Here is a 16,826-nt window from a genome sequence, read left to right as displayed (position 1 = left end):
AGTATTACACAAGTGCCTTGATGTAACAGTGCCAGTATTACACAAGTGCCTTGGTGTCACTGTGTCAGTATTACACAAGTGCCTTGGTGTCACAGTGCCAGTATTACACAAGTGCCTTGGTGTCACTGTGTCAGTATTACACAAGTGCCTTGGTGTCACAGTGCCAGTATTACACAAGTGCCTTGGTGTCACTGTGTCAGTATTACACAAGTGCCTTGGTGTCACTGTGTCAGTATTACACAAGTGCCTTGGTGTCACTGTGTCAGTATTACACAAGTGCCTTGGTGTCACTGTGTCAGTATTACACAAGTGCCTTGGTGTCACTGTGTCAGTATTACACAAGTGCCTTGGTATCACTGTGTCAGTATTACACAAGTGCCTTGATGTCACAGTGTCAGTATTACACAAGTGCCTTGGTATCACTGTGTCAGTATTACACAAGTGCCTTGATGTCACAGTGCCAGTATTACACAAGTGCCGTGGTGTCACTGTGTCAGTATTACACAAGTGCCTTGGTGTCACTGTGTCAGTATTACACAAGTGCCTTGGTATCACTGTGTCAGTATTACACAAGTGCCTTGGTGTCACTGTGTAAGTATTACACAAGTGCCTTGGTGTCACTGTGTCAGTATTACACAAGTGCCTTGGTGTCACTGTGTCAGTATTACACAAGTGCCTTGGTGTCACTGTGTCAGTATTACACAAGTGCCTTGGTGTCACAGTGCCAGTATTACACAAGTGCCTTGGTGTCACTGTGTAAGTATTACACAAGTGCCTTGGCATCACTGTGTAAGTATTACACAAGTGCCTTGGTATCACCGTGTCAGTATTACACAAGTGGCAGAGTGTCAGTATTACACAAGTGCCTTGGTGTCACTGTGTAAGTATTACACAAGTGCCTTGGTATCACTGTGTAAGTATTACATAAGTGCCTTGGTATCACCGTGCCAGTATTACACAAGTGCCTTGGTGTCACCGTGCCAGTATTACACAAGTGCCTTGATGTCACAGTGTCAGTATTACACAAGTGGCAGAGTCAGTATTACACAAGTGGCAGAGTGTCAGTATTACACAAGTGCCTTGGTGTCACTGTGTCAGTATTACACAAGTGGCAGAGTGTCAGTATTATACAAGTGCCTTGGTTTCACAGTGTCAGTATTACACAAGTGGCAGAGTGTCAGTATTATACAAGTGCCTTGGTTTCACAGTGTCAGTATTACACAAGTGCCTTGGTATCACTGTGTCAGTATTACACAAGTGCCTTGGTGTCACTGTGTCAGTATTACACAAGTGGCAGAGTGTCAGTATTATACAAGTGCCTTGGTTTCACAGTGTCAGTATTACACAAGTGCCTTGGTGTCACTGTGTCAGTATTACACAAGTGCCTTGGTATCACTGTGTAAGTATTACACAAGTGCCTTGGTTTCACAGTGTCAGTATTACACAAGTGCCTTGGTATCACCATGCCAGTATTACACAAGTGCCTTGGTGTCACCGTGCCAGTATTACACAAGTGCCTTGATGTCACTGTGTCAGTATTGCACATGTGCCTTGGTATCACTGTGTAAGTATTACACAAGTGCCTTGGTGTCACTGTGTAAGTATTACACAAGTGCCTTGGTGTCACTGTGTAAGTATTACACAAGTGCTTTGGTGTCACTGTGTCAGTATTACACAGGTGCCTTGGTGTCACTGTGTCAGTATTACACAAGTGCCTTGGTGTCACTGTGCCAGTATTACACAAGTGTCTTTGTGTCACGGTAAGTATTACACAAGTGCCTTGGTGTCACTGTGTCAGTATTACACAAGTGCCTTGGTGTCACCATGCCAGTATTACACAAGTGCCTTGGTGTCACAGTGCCAGTATTACACAAGTGCCTTGGTGTCACTGTGCCAGTATTACACAAGTGTCTTTGTGTCACTGTAAGTATTACACAAGTGCCTTGGTGTCACTGTGTCAGTATTACACAAGTGCCTTGATGTCAGTGTCAGTATTACACAAGTGCCTTGGTGTCACTGTGTAAGTATTACACAAGTGCCTTGGTATCACAGTGCCAGTATTACACAAGTGCCTTGGTGTCACTGTGCCAGTATTACACAAGTGTCTTTGTGTCACTGTAAGTATTACACAAGTGCCTTGGTGTCACTGTGTCAGTATTACACAAGTGCCTTGATGTCAGTGTCAGTATTACACAAGTGCCTTGGTGTCACTGTGTCAGTATTACACAAGTGCCTTGGTGTCACTGTGTCAGTATTACACAAGTGCCTTGGTGTCACAGTGCCAGTATTACACAAGTGCCTTGGTGTCACTGTGTCAGTATTACACAAGTGCCTTGGTGTCACTGTGTCAGTATTACACAAGTTCTTTGGTGTCACTGTGTAAGTATTACACAAGTGCCTTGGTATCACTGTGTCAGTATTACACAAGTGCCTTGGTATTACAGTGCCAGTATTACACAAGTGCCTTGGTGTCACTGTGTCAGTATTACACAAGTGCCTTGGTGTCACTGTGTAAGTATTACACAAGTGCCTTGGTGTCACTGTGTAAGTATTACACAAGTGCCTTGGTATCACAGTGCCAGTATTACACAAGTGCCTTGATGTCACTGTGTAAGTATTACACAAGTGCCTTGGTGTCACTGTGTAAGTATTACACAAGTGCCTTGGTATCACAGTGCCAGTATTACACAAGTGCCTTGGTGTCACTGTGTCAGTATTACACAAGTGCCTTGGTGTCACAGTGCCAGTATTATACAAGTGCCTTGGTGTCACAGTGCCAGTATTACACAAGTGCCTTGGTATCACTGTGTCAGTATTACACAAGTGCTTTGGTATCACTGTGTAAGTATTACACAAGTGCCTTGGTGTCACCGTGTCAGTATTACACATGGTTCTGAGTATCTGGTTTTGGTAAAAAGTAATTTGAATGCAACACACAATATAATGAATATAATAGTAATACTATACAAAATAGCATGTTTAATTTAATCATTACCCCATACCAAATGTGGTCTTAAATTGAGAGTCACTATTACCAGTTTTAATTCAATTAAAACATATCTAATACAGCAGTTGTAATTTAAATATACAAGATATGGTTATATGTGTAATGTCTACCAGAGTGTAGATACATGTGTAATGTCTACCAGAGTGTAGATATATGTGTAATGTCTACCAGAGTGTAGATATATGTGTAATGTCTACCAGAGTGTAGATATATGTGTAATGTCTACCATAGTGTAGATATATGTGTAATGTCTACCAGGGTGTGGATATATGTGTAATGTCTACCAGGGTGTGGATATATGTGTAATGTCTACCAGGGTGTGGATATATGTGTAATGTCTACCAGAGTGTAGATATATGTGTAATGTCTACCAGAGTGTATATATATATGTGTAATGTCTACCAGGGTGTAGATATATGTGTAATGTCTACCTGAGTGTAGATATATGTGTAATGTCTACCAGGATGTAGATATATGTGTAATGTATACCATAGTGTAGATATATGTGTGAAGTCCACCAACATGTAGATAAATGTGTAATGTCTACCAAGGTGTGAATACATGTGTAATGTCTACCAGGGTGTGAATAATGTCTACCAGAGTTTAGATATATGTGTAATGTCTACCAGGGTGTAAATAGATGTGTAATTTCTACCAGAGTGTAGATATATGTGTAATGTCTACCAGGGTGTAGGTATATGTGTAATGTCTAGCAGAGTGTAGATATATGTGTAATGTCTACCAGGGTGTAAATATATGTGTAATTTCTACCAGAGTGTAGATAGATGTGTAATTTCTACCAGGGTGTAGATATATGTGTAATTTCTACCAGAGTGTAGATATATGTGTAATGTCTACCAGGGTGTGGATATATATATATATATATATATATATATATATATATATATATATATATATATATATATATATATATATATGTAATGTCTACCAGAGTGTAGATATATGTGTAATGTCTAGCAGAGTGTAGATATATGTGTAATGTCCAGCAGAGTGTAGATATATGTGTAATTTCTACCAGAGTGTAGATATATGTGTAATGTCTACCAGGGTGTAGGTATATGTGTAATTTCTACCAGTGTAGATATATGTGTAATGTCTAGCAGAGTGTAGATATATGTGTAATGTCTAGCAGAGTGTAGATATATGTGTAATGTCCAGCAGAGTGTAGATATATGTGTAATGTCTACCAGAGTGTAGATATATGTGTAATTTCTACCAGAGTGTAGACATATGTGTAATGTCTACCAGAGTGTAGATATATGTGTAATGTCTAGCAGAGTGTAGATATATGTGTAATGTCCAGCAGAGTGTAGATATATGTGTAATGTCTACCAGAGTGTAGATATATGTGTAATGTCTAGCAGAGTGTAGATATATGTGTAATGTCTACCAGGGTGTGGATACATGTGTAATGTCTACCAGAGTGTAGATAAATGTGTAATGTCTACCAGAGTGTAGATATATGTGTAATGTCTACCAGAGTGTAGATATATGTGTAATGTCTACCAGAGTGTAGATATATGTGTAATGTCTACCAGGGTGTAGATATATGTGTAATGTCTACCAGGGTGTGGATATATGTGTAATGTCTACCAGGGTATGGATATATGTGTAATGTCTACCAGGGTGTGGATATATGTGTAATGTCTACCAGGGTGTGGATATATGTGTAATGTCTACCAGGGTGTGGATATATGTGTAATGTCTACCAGGGTGTGGATATATGTGTAATGTCTACCAGGGTGTGGATATATGTGTAATGTCTACCAGGGTGTGGATACATGTGTAATGTCTACCAGAGTGTAGATAAATGTGTAATGTCTACCAGAGTGTAGATATATGTGTAATGTCTACCAGAGTGTAGATATATGTGTAATGTCTACCAGAGTGTAGATATATGTGTAATGTCTACCAGGGTGTAGATATATGTGTAATGTCTACCAGGGTGTGGATATATGTGTAATGTCTACCAGGGTATGGATATATGTGTAATGTCTACCAGGGTATGGATATATGTGTAATGTCTACCAGGGTGTGGATATATGTGTAATGTCTACCAGGGTGTGGATATATGTGTAATGTCTACCAGGGTGTGGATATATGTGTAATGTCTACCAGGGTGTGGATATATGTGTAATGTCTACCAGGGTGTGGATATATGTGTAATGTCTACCAGGGTGTGGATATATGTGTAATGTCTACCAGGGTATGGATATATGTGTAATGTCTACCAGGGTGTGGATATATGTGTAATGTCTACCAGGGTGTGGATATATGTGTAATGTCTACCAGGGTATGGATATATGTGTAATGTCTACCAGGGTATGGATATATGTGTAATGTCTACCAGGGTGTGGATATATGTGTAATGTCTACCAGGGTATGGATATATGTGTAATGTTTACCAAAGTGTAGATAAATGCATGGTAGTACAGCATACACAGCTCTCCAAGTTCTGCATTAGAAAGTTTTAAAATAATGTTTGTGTTACTGTATACTGTAAAACAATAAAGAAAAAAGGAAGAGTGCAAAAGCTTGGTATATTGAGAATTCAAGAATGTTACAAGATATTTAGTTATAACTCATATTTAATGTTACAAAGCTATTGTCTGTTTTAATAGAAACTGGTCAGGATTCTAGATAAATAACATACATCACCTGTATATGGTCTTGTTATGCAGACAAACTACTCACTCACTATCCTATGACATTTTCATCAATTTTAACTTACACAAGTAGAAAGAACAGTTTTTTAATCGATGGGTTGAATTCTGGAAAAGTTGTGTAGAAAAAAATTCCTATTTGAAAACTGGGTCTACTGGATATTGAAAAAAAAGATGTGAAGATCAGAGATGAAAGAAACTGTAGCTAGCTTTCACAACTCAAAAAAAAAAAAAAAAATTCATTGCACTTTTGAGATTTACATTAACATTTGATTTTTTGTTTTTGTTTAAAAATTGAAATATATCGATACAAGTAGTCCAGATATTAGTGTACTCTTCAAAAACAGAGAAAATAATATATGGAAGAATTGGTCAATGTTTTGACCAATATAAAGAATTATACAATTATAGCTATTGAATCAAACGATTCATACTCAAAATAACGTAACAATAATGAGCTTCATTATTAAACTTGTCAAGTACAAATAAAATATATTTATATTCTCTTCATTTTACTAAAATGCATGCGATATAGACGGGTTCATTGTCTCTGAGGTAATTTTAGAGTATGATCTGAAAAAAATTTGGCAATTTTTCAAACCAAATGATTTGCATTAAAATGTTTGCTGTATAAGCCTATATATGTAGGCTGGCTTGTGCTGTGGTTTGACTAAGTTTATACCTGCAAACACTAATGTTGCAAAGGAAACGAGAGATCCTGATTATTTAGCTCAGTACTCTGCTGATCAACAACTTGTTGGTTGCCGTTGTACAGACTAGTATGTGCCTGTTGCCATGGGGACATGCTGTGTAGTTGTTGATGGTAGTCAACAATCTGCTGTGAGAGATGAGAAGGTAGTCCTTGATGCACTAATGGAGGTGGGTAGTCTTGTTGCGGACAATTTGGATATTGGATTTGTTCTTGGCACTGTCGGTTCGACTGCATATTCCTTTGGCATGGGATTTGTTGTTGCTGCAGGCCTAGTTGCCATGGTTGTTGTTGAGGTGGTAGTGATAGAGGCAAACCATTTCGAAATGGTTGTTGATTAATGGGTTGTGTAAGTTGCTGTATGTTGCATTGTGGCCTAAACTGTTGTGTTATCTGGTGTTGAATGGGTACAGCTTCAGAATTATTAGTAGGTGGGCTGGTTCTTGATGGCTCTTGAAGATATTGTTGGAGCAATGAATCTGTTTTCTCTAACGCAACATTTGTTGTATGTGGGCTTTGAAGAAGATTTATTTGTTGCAGTTGTTGCTGTAATTGTTGTTGCTGTTCCAAGACTTGCCTTCTCTCCTGTAGCTGACGCTGTAACAGCAACCTTTTCTCTTTCAAATGTGATAACTGTTGGTCCTGCACTTGCTCTGTCTGCTCTGCTTCTAATATTTTTTGCTGTTCTTCCTGAAGCTGGCTCTCTTTTAGCTTCTGTTTCAGGAGTTGTTGTAAGATAAGTTGTTTGTTTAATTTCTGTTCTAGCATATCTCGTTGATGCATATGTTCATTAATCAATCTCTTTTGCTGGTCATTCTGCTTTTGTTCCAGTATGTATCTCTGTCTTTGCTGTTCTTGGAGAACCAATAAATCAGCTTGTTGAGCAACGTTGTTATTTTCAAATTGTAAGTTAGTCGCAATTTGCCTGGAGTCCACCATTGGGGTGTCTTCCAAATCCAATATAGTATCAGTAATTTGTTTTTCCATTGGTGTTAGTGGACCAATGACGTCACTTGTATTCTCAGGCTTGGATGCAAGTGGATTAACCTCATCACCTGTCAACAAAGCACGCAGAAGAGGAGTGTTTTTATCATCAGAAATACCCAACATAGATATTTTTTCTGTTACTTCATGTGCTGGGGTATCTTTCTGAAGTGTATTCTCCTCTAAAGCAGTATTTGCTGTTAGGTGGGCAAATAGTGTGGGACATCGTTGTTGTATTGGTTTATTCTCTTCAGGTGGTGCAATCTTTTCCTTTGTCTCCACTTTTTCATCCGCTGCATGTGCTAATGTGACATCTGGTGCAGTAACAGGGGAAATATTGTTCATCCAAGTTAACATATTACTTGGTATTTCTGGCATCTCTTGACAGTCCATGTTCGCTCCCCCTAACTGTATCATTGCACTTGATGCCATCTGATCCACAAGCTTATCGCAAAACTCCATGGAAAACTCTGCCAATTCCTCTGGAAGTGAGTCACTGTCTTTTCTCTCAGCTTTATTTGACATGGATGATGTATCCAATTTATGGATAGTTGTCTCCAATATGCCAGGCATTATGCCTTTACTTGTATCACCAGATACAACAGTGGTGACTTTGGTTGCCGTGGTGGAAGAGAGAGTAAACGGGCTGCCATTATTGCCTAGTAGAGTTGAAAATAGATCTGATGCCTCACTTATATCCTCTGTGCTAAGTTTATCAACAATGTCACTTAATTCCGAATCCAGGAACTGTCGTGCGGGACTCAATGGACTATTTGAAAAAATATCATTAGGTGATCCTGTGCAATTATTAACCGACTGTGGACTATTTACTGTTGATTGTGGGCTATTTACTGATGTTAATTTGCTAGAAAGCGGACTACATGCAGGAAAGCCTGCCGGGCTGGTCACTGTGAACATTACACTTTCATTCTGATATCTTGGCTGACTATCATTGTCTTTTGTGTAATCATCTTTGGTAATTTCTAACAAGTCTTTTATCATGCTTTCATCCATATTCTCATCACCGCTGTCATCAATCATAGGTAATGATTTGTATTCTTTCCTTTCACATGAATATAAATCAGGAGGGGAAGTAACAGAACTAATGTCACTGCCACTACAAACAGAATCAGCATCACTACATGGAGAACTATCTGCTGCTAACATTTGGCTCTTTCCGACCTTGTTAGTACTAATGTTCTGTACTTTAATTCCTATGTTCTCTGCACAACCAGCTACCCTCATTTCAACATCAATGTCATTCACTAATTTTCCATCACATTCTGCCTTCTTAACAAGTCCTGAAAAGGAGATGTCTTCTTCATCTTTTGGTTTTACAACTTTCTGTGTTTTAACATGCTGTACAGGGTCACGTATGATCTGTGACTCCATGTCAATTTCCATCACATCAATTTCTGACACAGTCATAAAACCAGGAGAGTTGTAGATAGAATACCCTGGACTAGATGCTCCCAAATTGGGATTAGGTGATGCGTCAGAGCTCTCAATACCACTATCTTCAGAATCACCTTGTTTAGCAGCAGCAGCACAGCCATTTGCATGGGCTGCCTGCATCTGCTCCAACATTAAATATTTGTCACCTTCGTCTTTGCTACATGGATGAAAACAAACAGAATGCTTACTTAAAAGTTAACAAGAGGAAGTATCAATGTTTTATAGCATAGTGTGGTAATGGTAAAATTATGTCACAGTGAGGCAATGGTAAGAATTATGTCACAGTGAGGCAATGGTAAGAATTATGTCACAGTGAGGCAATGGTAAGAATTATGTCACAGTGAGGCAATGGTAAGGATTATGTCACAGATTGGCAATGGTAAGGATTATGTCACAGATTGGCAATGGTAAGGATTGTGTCACAGTGAGGCAATGTTAAGAATTATGTCACAGTGAGGCAATGATATGGATTATGTCACAGTGAGGCAATGGTAAGAATTATGTCACAGTGAGGCAATGGTAAGGATTGTGTCACAGTGAGGCAATGATATGGATTATGTCACAGTGAGGCAATGATATGGATTATGTCACAGTGAGGCAATGATATGGATTATGTCACAGTAAGGCAATGATATGAATTATGTCACAGTGAGGCAATGATATGGATTATGTCACAGTGAGGCAATGGTAAAAATTATGTCACAGTGAGGCAATGGTAAGGATTGTGTCACAGTGAGGCAATGGTAAGAATTATGTCACAGTGAGGCAATGATATGAATTATGTCACAGTAAGGCAATGATATGAATTATGTCACAGTGAGGCAATGATATGGACTATGTCACAGTGAGGTAATGATATAGATTATGTCACAGTGAGGCAATGATATGGATTATGTCACAGTGAGGCAATGATATGGATTATGTCACAGTGAGGCAATGGTAAGAATTATGTCACAGTGAGGCAATGATATGGATTATGTCACAGTGAGGCAATGGCAAGAATTATGTCACAGTGAGGCAATGGTAAGGATTGTGTCACAGTGAGGCAATGATATGGATTATGTCACAGTGAGGCAATGGTAAGAATTATGTCACAGTGAGGCAATGGTAAGGATTGTGTCACAGTGAGGCAATGATATGAATTATGTCACAGTGAGGCAATGGTAAGAATTATGTCACAGTGAGGCAATGGTAAGGATTGTGTCACAGTGAGGCAATGATATGGATTATGTCACAGTGAGGCAATGATATGGATTATGTCACAGTAAAGCAATGATATGAATTATGTCACAGTAAGGCAATGATATGAATTATGTCACAGTGAGGCAATGATATGGATTATGTCACAGTGAGGCAATGATATGAATTATGTCACAGTGAGGCAATGTTAAGAATTATGTCACAGTGAGGCAATGGTAAGGATTGTGTCACAGTGAGGCAATGATATGGATTATGTCACAGTGAGGCAATGATATGAATTATGTCACAGTGAGGCAATGATATGGATTATGTCACAGTGAGGCAATGATATGAATTATGTCACAGTGAGGCAATGATATGGATTATGTCACAGTGAGGCAATGATATGAATTATGTCACAGTGAGGCAATGATATGGATTATGTCACAGTAAGGCAATGATATGAATTATGTCACAGTGAGGCAATGATATGGATTATGTCACAGTGAGGCAATGGTAAGGATTATGTCACAGTGAGGCAATGATATGGATTATGTCACAGTGAGGCAATGGTAAGAATTATGTCACAGTGAGGCAATGGTAAGGATTGTGTCACAGTGAGGTAATGATATGAATTATGTCAAAGTGAGGCAATGATATGGATTATGCCACAGTAAGGCAATGATATGAATTATGTCACAGTGAGGCAATGATATGGATTATGTCACAGTGAGGTAATGATATGGATTATGTCACAGTGAGGCAATGATATGGATTATGTCACAGTAAGGCAATGGTAAGAATTATGTCACAGTGAGGCAATGATATGGATTATGTCACAGTGAGGCAATGATATGGATTATGTCACAGTGAGGCAATAGTAAGAATTATGTCACAGTGAGGCAATGGTAAGGATTATGTCACAGTGAGGCAATGGTAAGGATTATGTCACAGTGAAGAAATATGGATACTGTCTACTTACCCTATCACATAATTCTGACAAACAACATACTGAGCTTCATTATTGGTATTATAGATAATAGTAGCTCTCGTCTGCATCCAGATCCATTCACTACTCTTGCCAAGAAATCTGTAATATTTACTTACACTGGTACCCTTTACAATCACTATAAAATATATAAGCAAACCACATTTTATAAGTTGTATAAAATGCCTCCAGAACACTTGATACCCAGCACATTGTCAAAAATCACTGGTATTACTGGTATATGAATTTTATTATAGTTTATATATATGGAGGGAAAAGAATTTTGATATTGCTATCTACTATCAGTCACAAAGCTTGATTCATTTACGAGACATAGTTCTCGGTTATTAATTTTGTGATTTGTCCTCATGGCTTACAATGGTATATTTCAAGTCTTCTCTCTGTTAAATACACATAACCTGGAAATCCTTATTGGTAAAAGAAATTCAAGAGGAAAAAAGCGTGTCACATGTACGGTACAAAGTTGTTACAATCACTCAGTGATCTCAGGAATCTTTATGTAGAAATGTTGGTACTAACAACAGTACGCATTAGACTCTGTAATGGTGTCATCAAAACATGAACTTAAATTAATTTATGATAACATAAATGCAATTACAGATATGTTGAGTTACAACAACTATTTAATATTGTTTGAAGCAATGCAAGCTTGTTGCGTAAAATTAGATTTCTAATTGGAACAACAAACTCTTCTAGGGGAAACAAGATGATTCGTTTTGAGTGCTAGCCTTGCAATTATAATTAAATTACAGTACTGGATTAACAATTTTAATATTTAGGCTACTTTGTCCATTTATGGTAAGAAGAAAATTCATAGCAAGTAATTCAAAATTTTTTGGGGTAATTCAATTTCATAATCTTTAGCCCCTCCACACACAAATTTAATACAAACATGATGGATCTTTAAATATTCTATACACTACAGAATAACAAATACATGATTTTCACTAGTAATTTATTGCACTTGTAAAAGAAATATTGTTAGTTATTGTTAGTTATCAAATTTAAGATATATAGTTTTGTTTACAGTAATATGGCTGGAATATAACCATGTCAGGAATATGATTTTTTAACATTAAAATTGACATTTGTATCTGATCGTCAAACAAGCACTTGTCCATATTGAGAGATATTGCTCTGGAACAGCATTCAAAATCAGCCATTTTGAATACATGTATATATAAAACGTGATGTATAATGAATATTTAAAATTTGAATATAATCAGTCAAAGCAAGTCAGAGATATGGCACGAGAACCACATTCATTAAAACAAAATGGCCGCCAGTCAGCCATTTTGAATCTTATCTGAAAAACAAAATTATTTGCATCAAGGTCCCATAATGTCTAATGTATATACCAAGTTCAAACAAAATCCATCTGTAAAATAGCTGAGAAATGCTTGATTTTTAGGATTTTTTAACACAAAAATGGCCGCCATTCAGCCATCTTGAATCAGATCATAAAACAAAATTATTTGCATCAAGGTCCCATAATGTCTAATGTATATACCAAGTTTGAACAAAATCCATCTGTAAACAGCCGAGAAATGCTTGATTTTGATGATGATTTTTAGCACAAAAATGACCACCATTCGGCCATCTTGAATCAGATCGTGAAACAAATTGACGTATATAATATCATGTATGATGTATGTGTGAAGTTTGATTGTGATTGGTCCAGGCATTTCTAAGATACAGATACTGCGTCTGAATGGGGACTAATTAATGCAATAATTGACTAATGCACCAAAATCTAATGAGCGCATCTACTCATCATATATTAGCTGTGTGCCAAATTTTATTTGAATTGAAATTGTAGATCTTGAGTTATCAGTGGAACAAATTTTAGTCACATTGTCACAGAGTAACAGAGTCACAGACACCGGTACCACATAAGCTCTGTTTCACGGGAACTAAAAATTAGAAAACTGTGAAATGTGCCGACAATTTAAAAATCAAAGAAAGCTTAGAAAGAACTCCCATGTGCTGAGAGTATTGGAGACACATTAAATATAATTCGAAATTACTTAGCTGAAAACTAATTATGCAAATCAGAAAATTAATATGACCAGATTTGAGTGTAAAACTAATGAGGTCTGCGCAATGTAACAGAAAATCTATGTCTCCAAGTTTAATTGAAATGTGATTAGAACCAAAAAATTATGAATTATTATGCTTATTAGGGAATTAATATGAACAGATTTTTACCCCAAACTAATTAGGTTTGTACATTGTCCTAGAGCATCTTTGTACTAAGTTTCATTGAAATGGAATAATTAGTGCCGTAAAAACTCCAAAATTTCGACCCCTCTAAAAATTCGTTCACCTAATTATTTGCCGGGCTTCGGTGTTTTATTTACCTCAAAATTTTCGACTCCACTAAAAATTGCCGACTCATTCTTATTCGAAAATTGCGACCAGTTTTAGTTTTCCCCCAAACGAAAAAAAAACCCGATGTGAGCGTTCAAACGGGACCTTCCTCGACGGCATGAATCCGGGTTTCTGATTGACTGAGAGATTTTTATTTTATTGGTAACGAAAATATATTCTAAATAAACGAAGTTTCAAATAAAAACGAACACAAAAATCTCAGCATGCTGCGTTTCTGAATTGTTGATTATTACCGTACTCAGTAGTGATTATAATAATGTACACAAAATAAATTTGTTGAATGGTTATGAAATACAAATAAAAGTCAACTTAGTTTCATCGTAAGCGAATGATTCCGGTCTCGTATAAACGTTTGATGCTGTAGGATATCCGCCATGTTCTTCCTAGGTCAAATAGGTCAAATCGCTAATTAACCAATCAAAAAACTGGATGATGCCAACGTGTTCAAATTACCATAGCTTATTTAAATATGTTAATGTTATTGAACGCAATGCGGAAGAGATTGATGTTGTAGTACGATATTTTGGCTTGAATTTTGATGCGAAAACGGCATGATTTTTTTTAAATAAAAAAATTAGTTGTTTTTAAAAAATAAACTGGGCATCTGAAGAATAATTTAACATTGTTCACAGTGATAACAGCTCATTCTCGAAAGGAAGCTTACCCGCTCACGCTAGTCACGATAAAAATCATACACGTGTACTCTTGAATAGACAAACGTCAATGACTACGGTAAAACTTAGACTCTATTTTAGCCGGCAGGATTGATTGAAATGTCCGAAAAATAACGCCAAAATACACCTTAAAAGTCCCATTTTATTTTCTTAAATCCCATTTTATTTTTTAATCCAAGGGCGAATTTACGGCAGAATCTGGTCCCTCAAATAAGGGACACGTGAGCTTTGATTCTAACCGGATACATTGCACTGGGTCGGGGAGATAGTTTGCTAAACTTCCATGTATCTTTTGTCCAATGGGTACCTGTACTTCGAACATTCGCAAGTTTTCCTAGGTAGTGCGAGACAGCTTTGTCTTTTGACCTATTAGTTTTGTGCTGACCTCTCCTCCGCGTCTTGATGTTTTGTTTTGCTTGTCATAATACTCAATGATTGATGACTTTGTTTAGATTTTGAGTTACAACTCGGCCACGACCTTTGCTTTTACCGTGAAACATGGGGAAGTTTACGTCAATTGACGGACATTGCATTTTTTTAAAAACTAATAAAGCACACTGTCTATCATCCCCATTTTTTCATTTGCTGATATCTATTCTGAAAAATTCGACCGTCCGAAAATGCACCTTAATTTTGACTCTAAAAACATTTCTAACACCAATTATTTAAAACCGGTCGAAATTTTGGAGTTTTTACGGTACTTTAGATATCAGTGTGAAAGCTTAAAATTGGTTAATTATGCAAATTAGGTAATTAATATGTACAGATTTTAACCCACAATTATTCAGGTCTGTCTATTGTCCTACAGCATCCATGTACATTCATTGATATGTGATGTATAGTACCTGAGATATCAGTGTGAAAGTTGGTTAATTATGCAAATTAGGTGATTAATATGCACAAATATTTACCGGAAACTAATTGGGTCTGCATAATTCTAGATTCATTGAAATGTGATGATTAGTACTTTAGATATCAGTAGAAAAGCTGAAAATTAATTATGCAAATTAGGTAATTAATATGCACAATTATTTACCCTAAAACTAATCAGGTCTCTGCATAGTCCTAAAGGATCTATGTACCAAGTTTCATTGAAATGCGATGATTAGTACTTGAGATACCCGTGGAAAAGCTGACAATTAACTAATTATGCAAATTAGGTGATTAATATGCACAAATATTTATCGAAAACAATCAATCTCTACATAGTCCTTGAGTATGTAAGTACCAAGTTTCATTGATATGTAATGCTAACTACTTATATCAAATGCTGAAAATTAATTAATTATGCAAATTAGGTAATTAATATGTACTGATATTACCATAAAAACTATCACGTCTGTGCAGTGTCATATGACATCTATGTACCAAGTTTCATTGAAATGTCATGATCAGTACTTATATCAAATGCTGAAAATTAATTAATTATGCAAATTAGGTAATTAATATGTACTGATATTATCATAAAAACTATCAGGTCTATGCAGTGTCATATGACATCTATGTACCAAGTTTCATTGAAATGTGATGATTAGTACTTATATCAAATGCTGAAAATTAATTAATTATGCAAATTAGGTAATTAATATGTACTGATATTACCATAAAAACTATCAGGTCTGTGCAGTGTCATATGACATCTATGTACCAAGTTTCATTGAAATGTGATAATTAGTACTTGAGATATCAGTGGAAAAAACGAAAATTGACTAATCATTATGCAAATTAGGTAATTAGTATCCACGGATTATTACCAAAAACTAATCAAAACCTAGCATTAGTTCAGAGCATGTATGTACAAAGTTTCATCAAAATCCAATGAGTGGTTGTTTAGATATCAGTGGAACAATCATGGAACAGCTAAAAATCAGCTAATTATCATGCAAATTAGGTAATTAATATGCACGGATTTTTACCAAAAACTAATCAAATCTGCACATATGTTCAGAGCATCTATGTACCAAGTTTCATCAAAATCCAATGAGTGGTTGTTTAGATATCAGTGGAACAATCATGGAACAGCTAAAAATCAGCTAATTAACATGCAAATTAGGTAATTAATATGCACGGATTTTTACCAAAAACTAATCAAATCTGCGCATATGTTCAGAGCATCTATGTACCAAGTTTCATCAAAATCCAATGAGTGGTTCTTTAGATATCAGTGGAAAAGTCATAGAACAGCTAAAAATTAGCTAATTATCATGCAAATTAGGTAATTAATGAGCATGGATTTTTACCAAAACCTAATCAAATCTGCGCATTGGCCCAGAGCATCTATGCACCAAGTTTCATCAAAAACCGATGTATGGTTCTTGAGATAGCAGTGGAACAGTCGGACACACATACACACATACACACACACAGACACACTAACTGCAAAGACTCCCATTATGTGCTTCGCACATGGGAGTCAATTAGTGAACACTGATGGTAGTTACTTACAGTTAGAATGACAGCTGCTGATTTTGCCGACATCCAATGGATTGTGAAACTGATACGCAGTCTTGCCAATCAACTCATGCGGTTCATACCCAATTAATGTGATAATTCTAAAATATAAAATAATGAGCAACAAGTCATTGTCAATGACACGTCCCCGTTCCGTTCATATTTGAGTGACATATACATTCAAAGCAGATCATGACCGAAATGCACCTGCATATGTACAACACATTGTGCTAAATCTGAACAAAATCCATCCATGCATGACTGAGATCCGGTTCTGAATTGT

The 16,826-nt window shown here is 36.7% G+C and overlaps 1 protein-coding gene across 1 annotated transcript in view; it reads right to left on the bottom strand.

Moving 5' to 3' along the window:
• Window positions 1–5,598: 5,598 nt before the first annotated feature.
• The window catches only part of LOC144353126 (uncharacterized), a 126,923-nt gene continuing 115,695 nt past the window's right edge, over window positions 5,599–16,826 (bottom strand). The window contains exons 9-11 of the mRNA XM_085495767.1: window positions 16,538–16,644; window positions 11,001–11,145; window positions 5,599–8,996 (exon numbers count right to left, since the gene is read on the bottom strand). Coding sequence (XP_085351893.1) covers window positions 6,383–8,996; window positions 11,001–11,145; window positions 16,538–16,644 — 2,866 coding nt within the window. The 3' untranslated portion in view covers window positions 5,599–6,382. The remainder of the gene's footprint in view (window positions 8,997–11,000; window positions 11,146–16,537; window positions 16,645–16,826) is intronic.

The sequence above is a fragment of the Saccoglossus kowalevskii genome, chromosome 2, assembly GCF_978046115.1.
Source record: "Saccoglossus kowalevskii chromosome 2, keSacKowa6.1, whole genome shotgun sequence".
NCBI lineage: Eukaryota > Metazoa > Hemichordata > Enteropneusta > Harrimaniidae > Saccoglossus > Saccoglossus kowalevskii.
The sequence above is the reverse complement of the archived record's forward strand: the minus strand, read 5'-3'. Positions and strand labels throughout refer to the sequence as shown.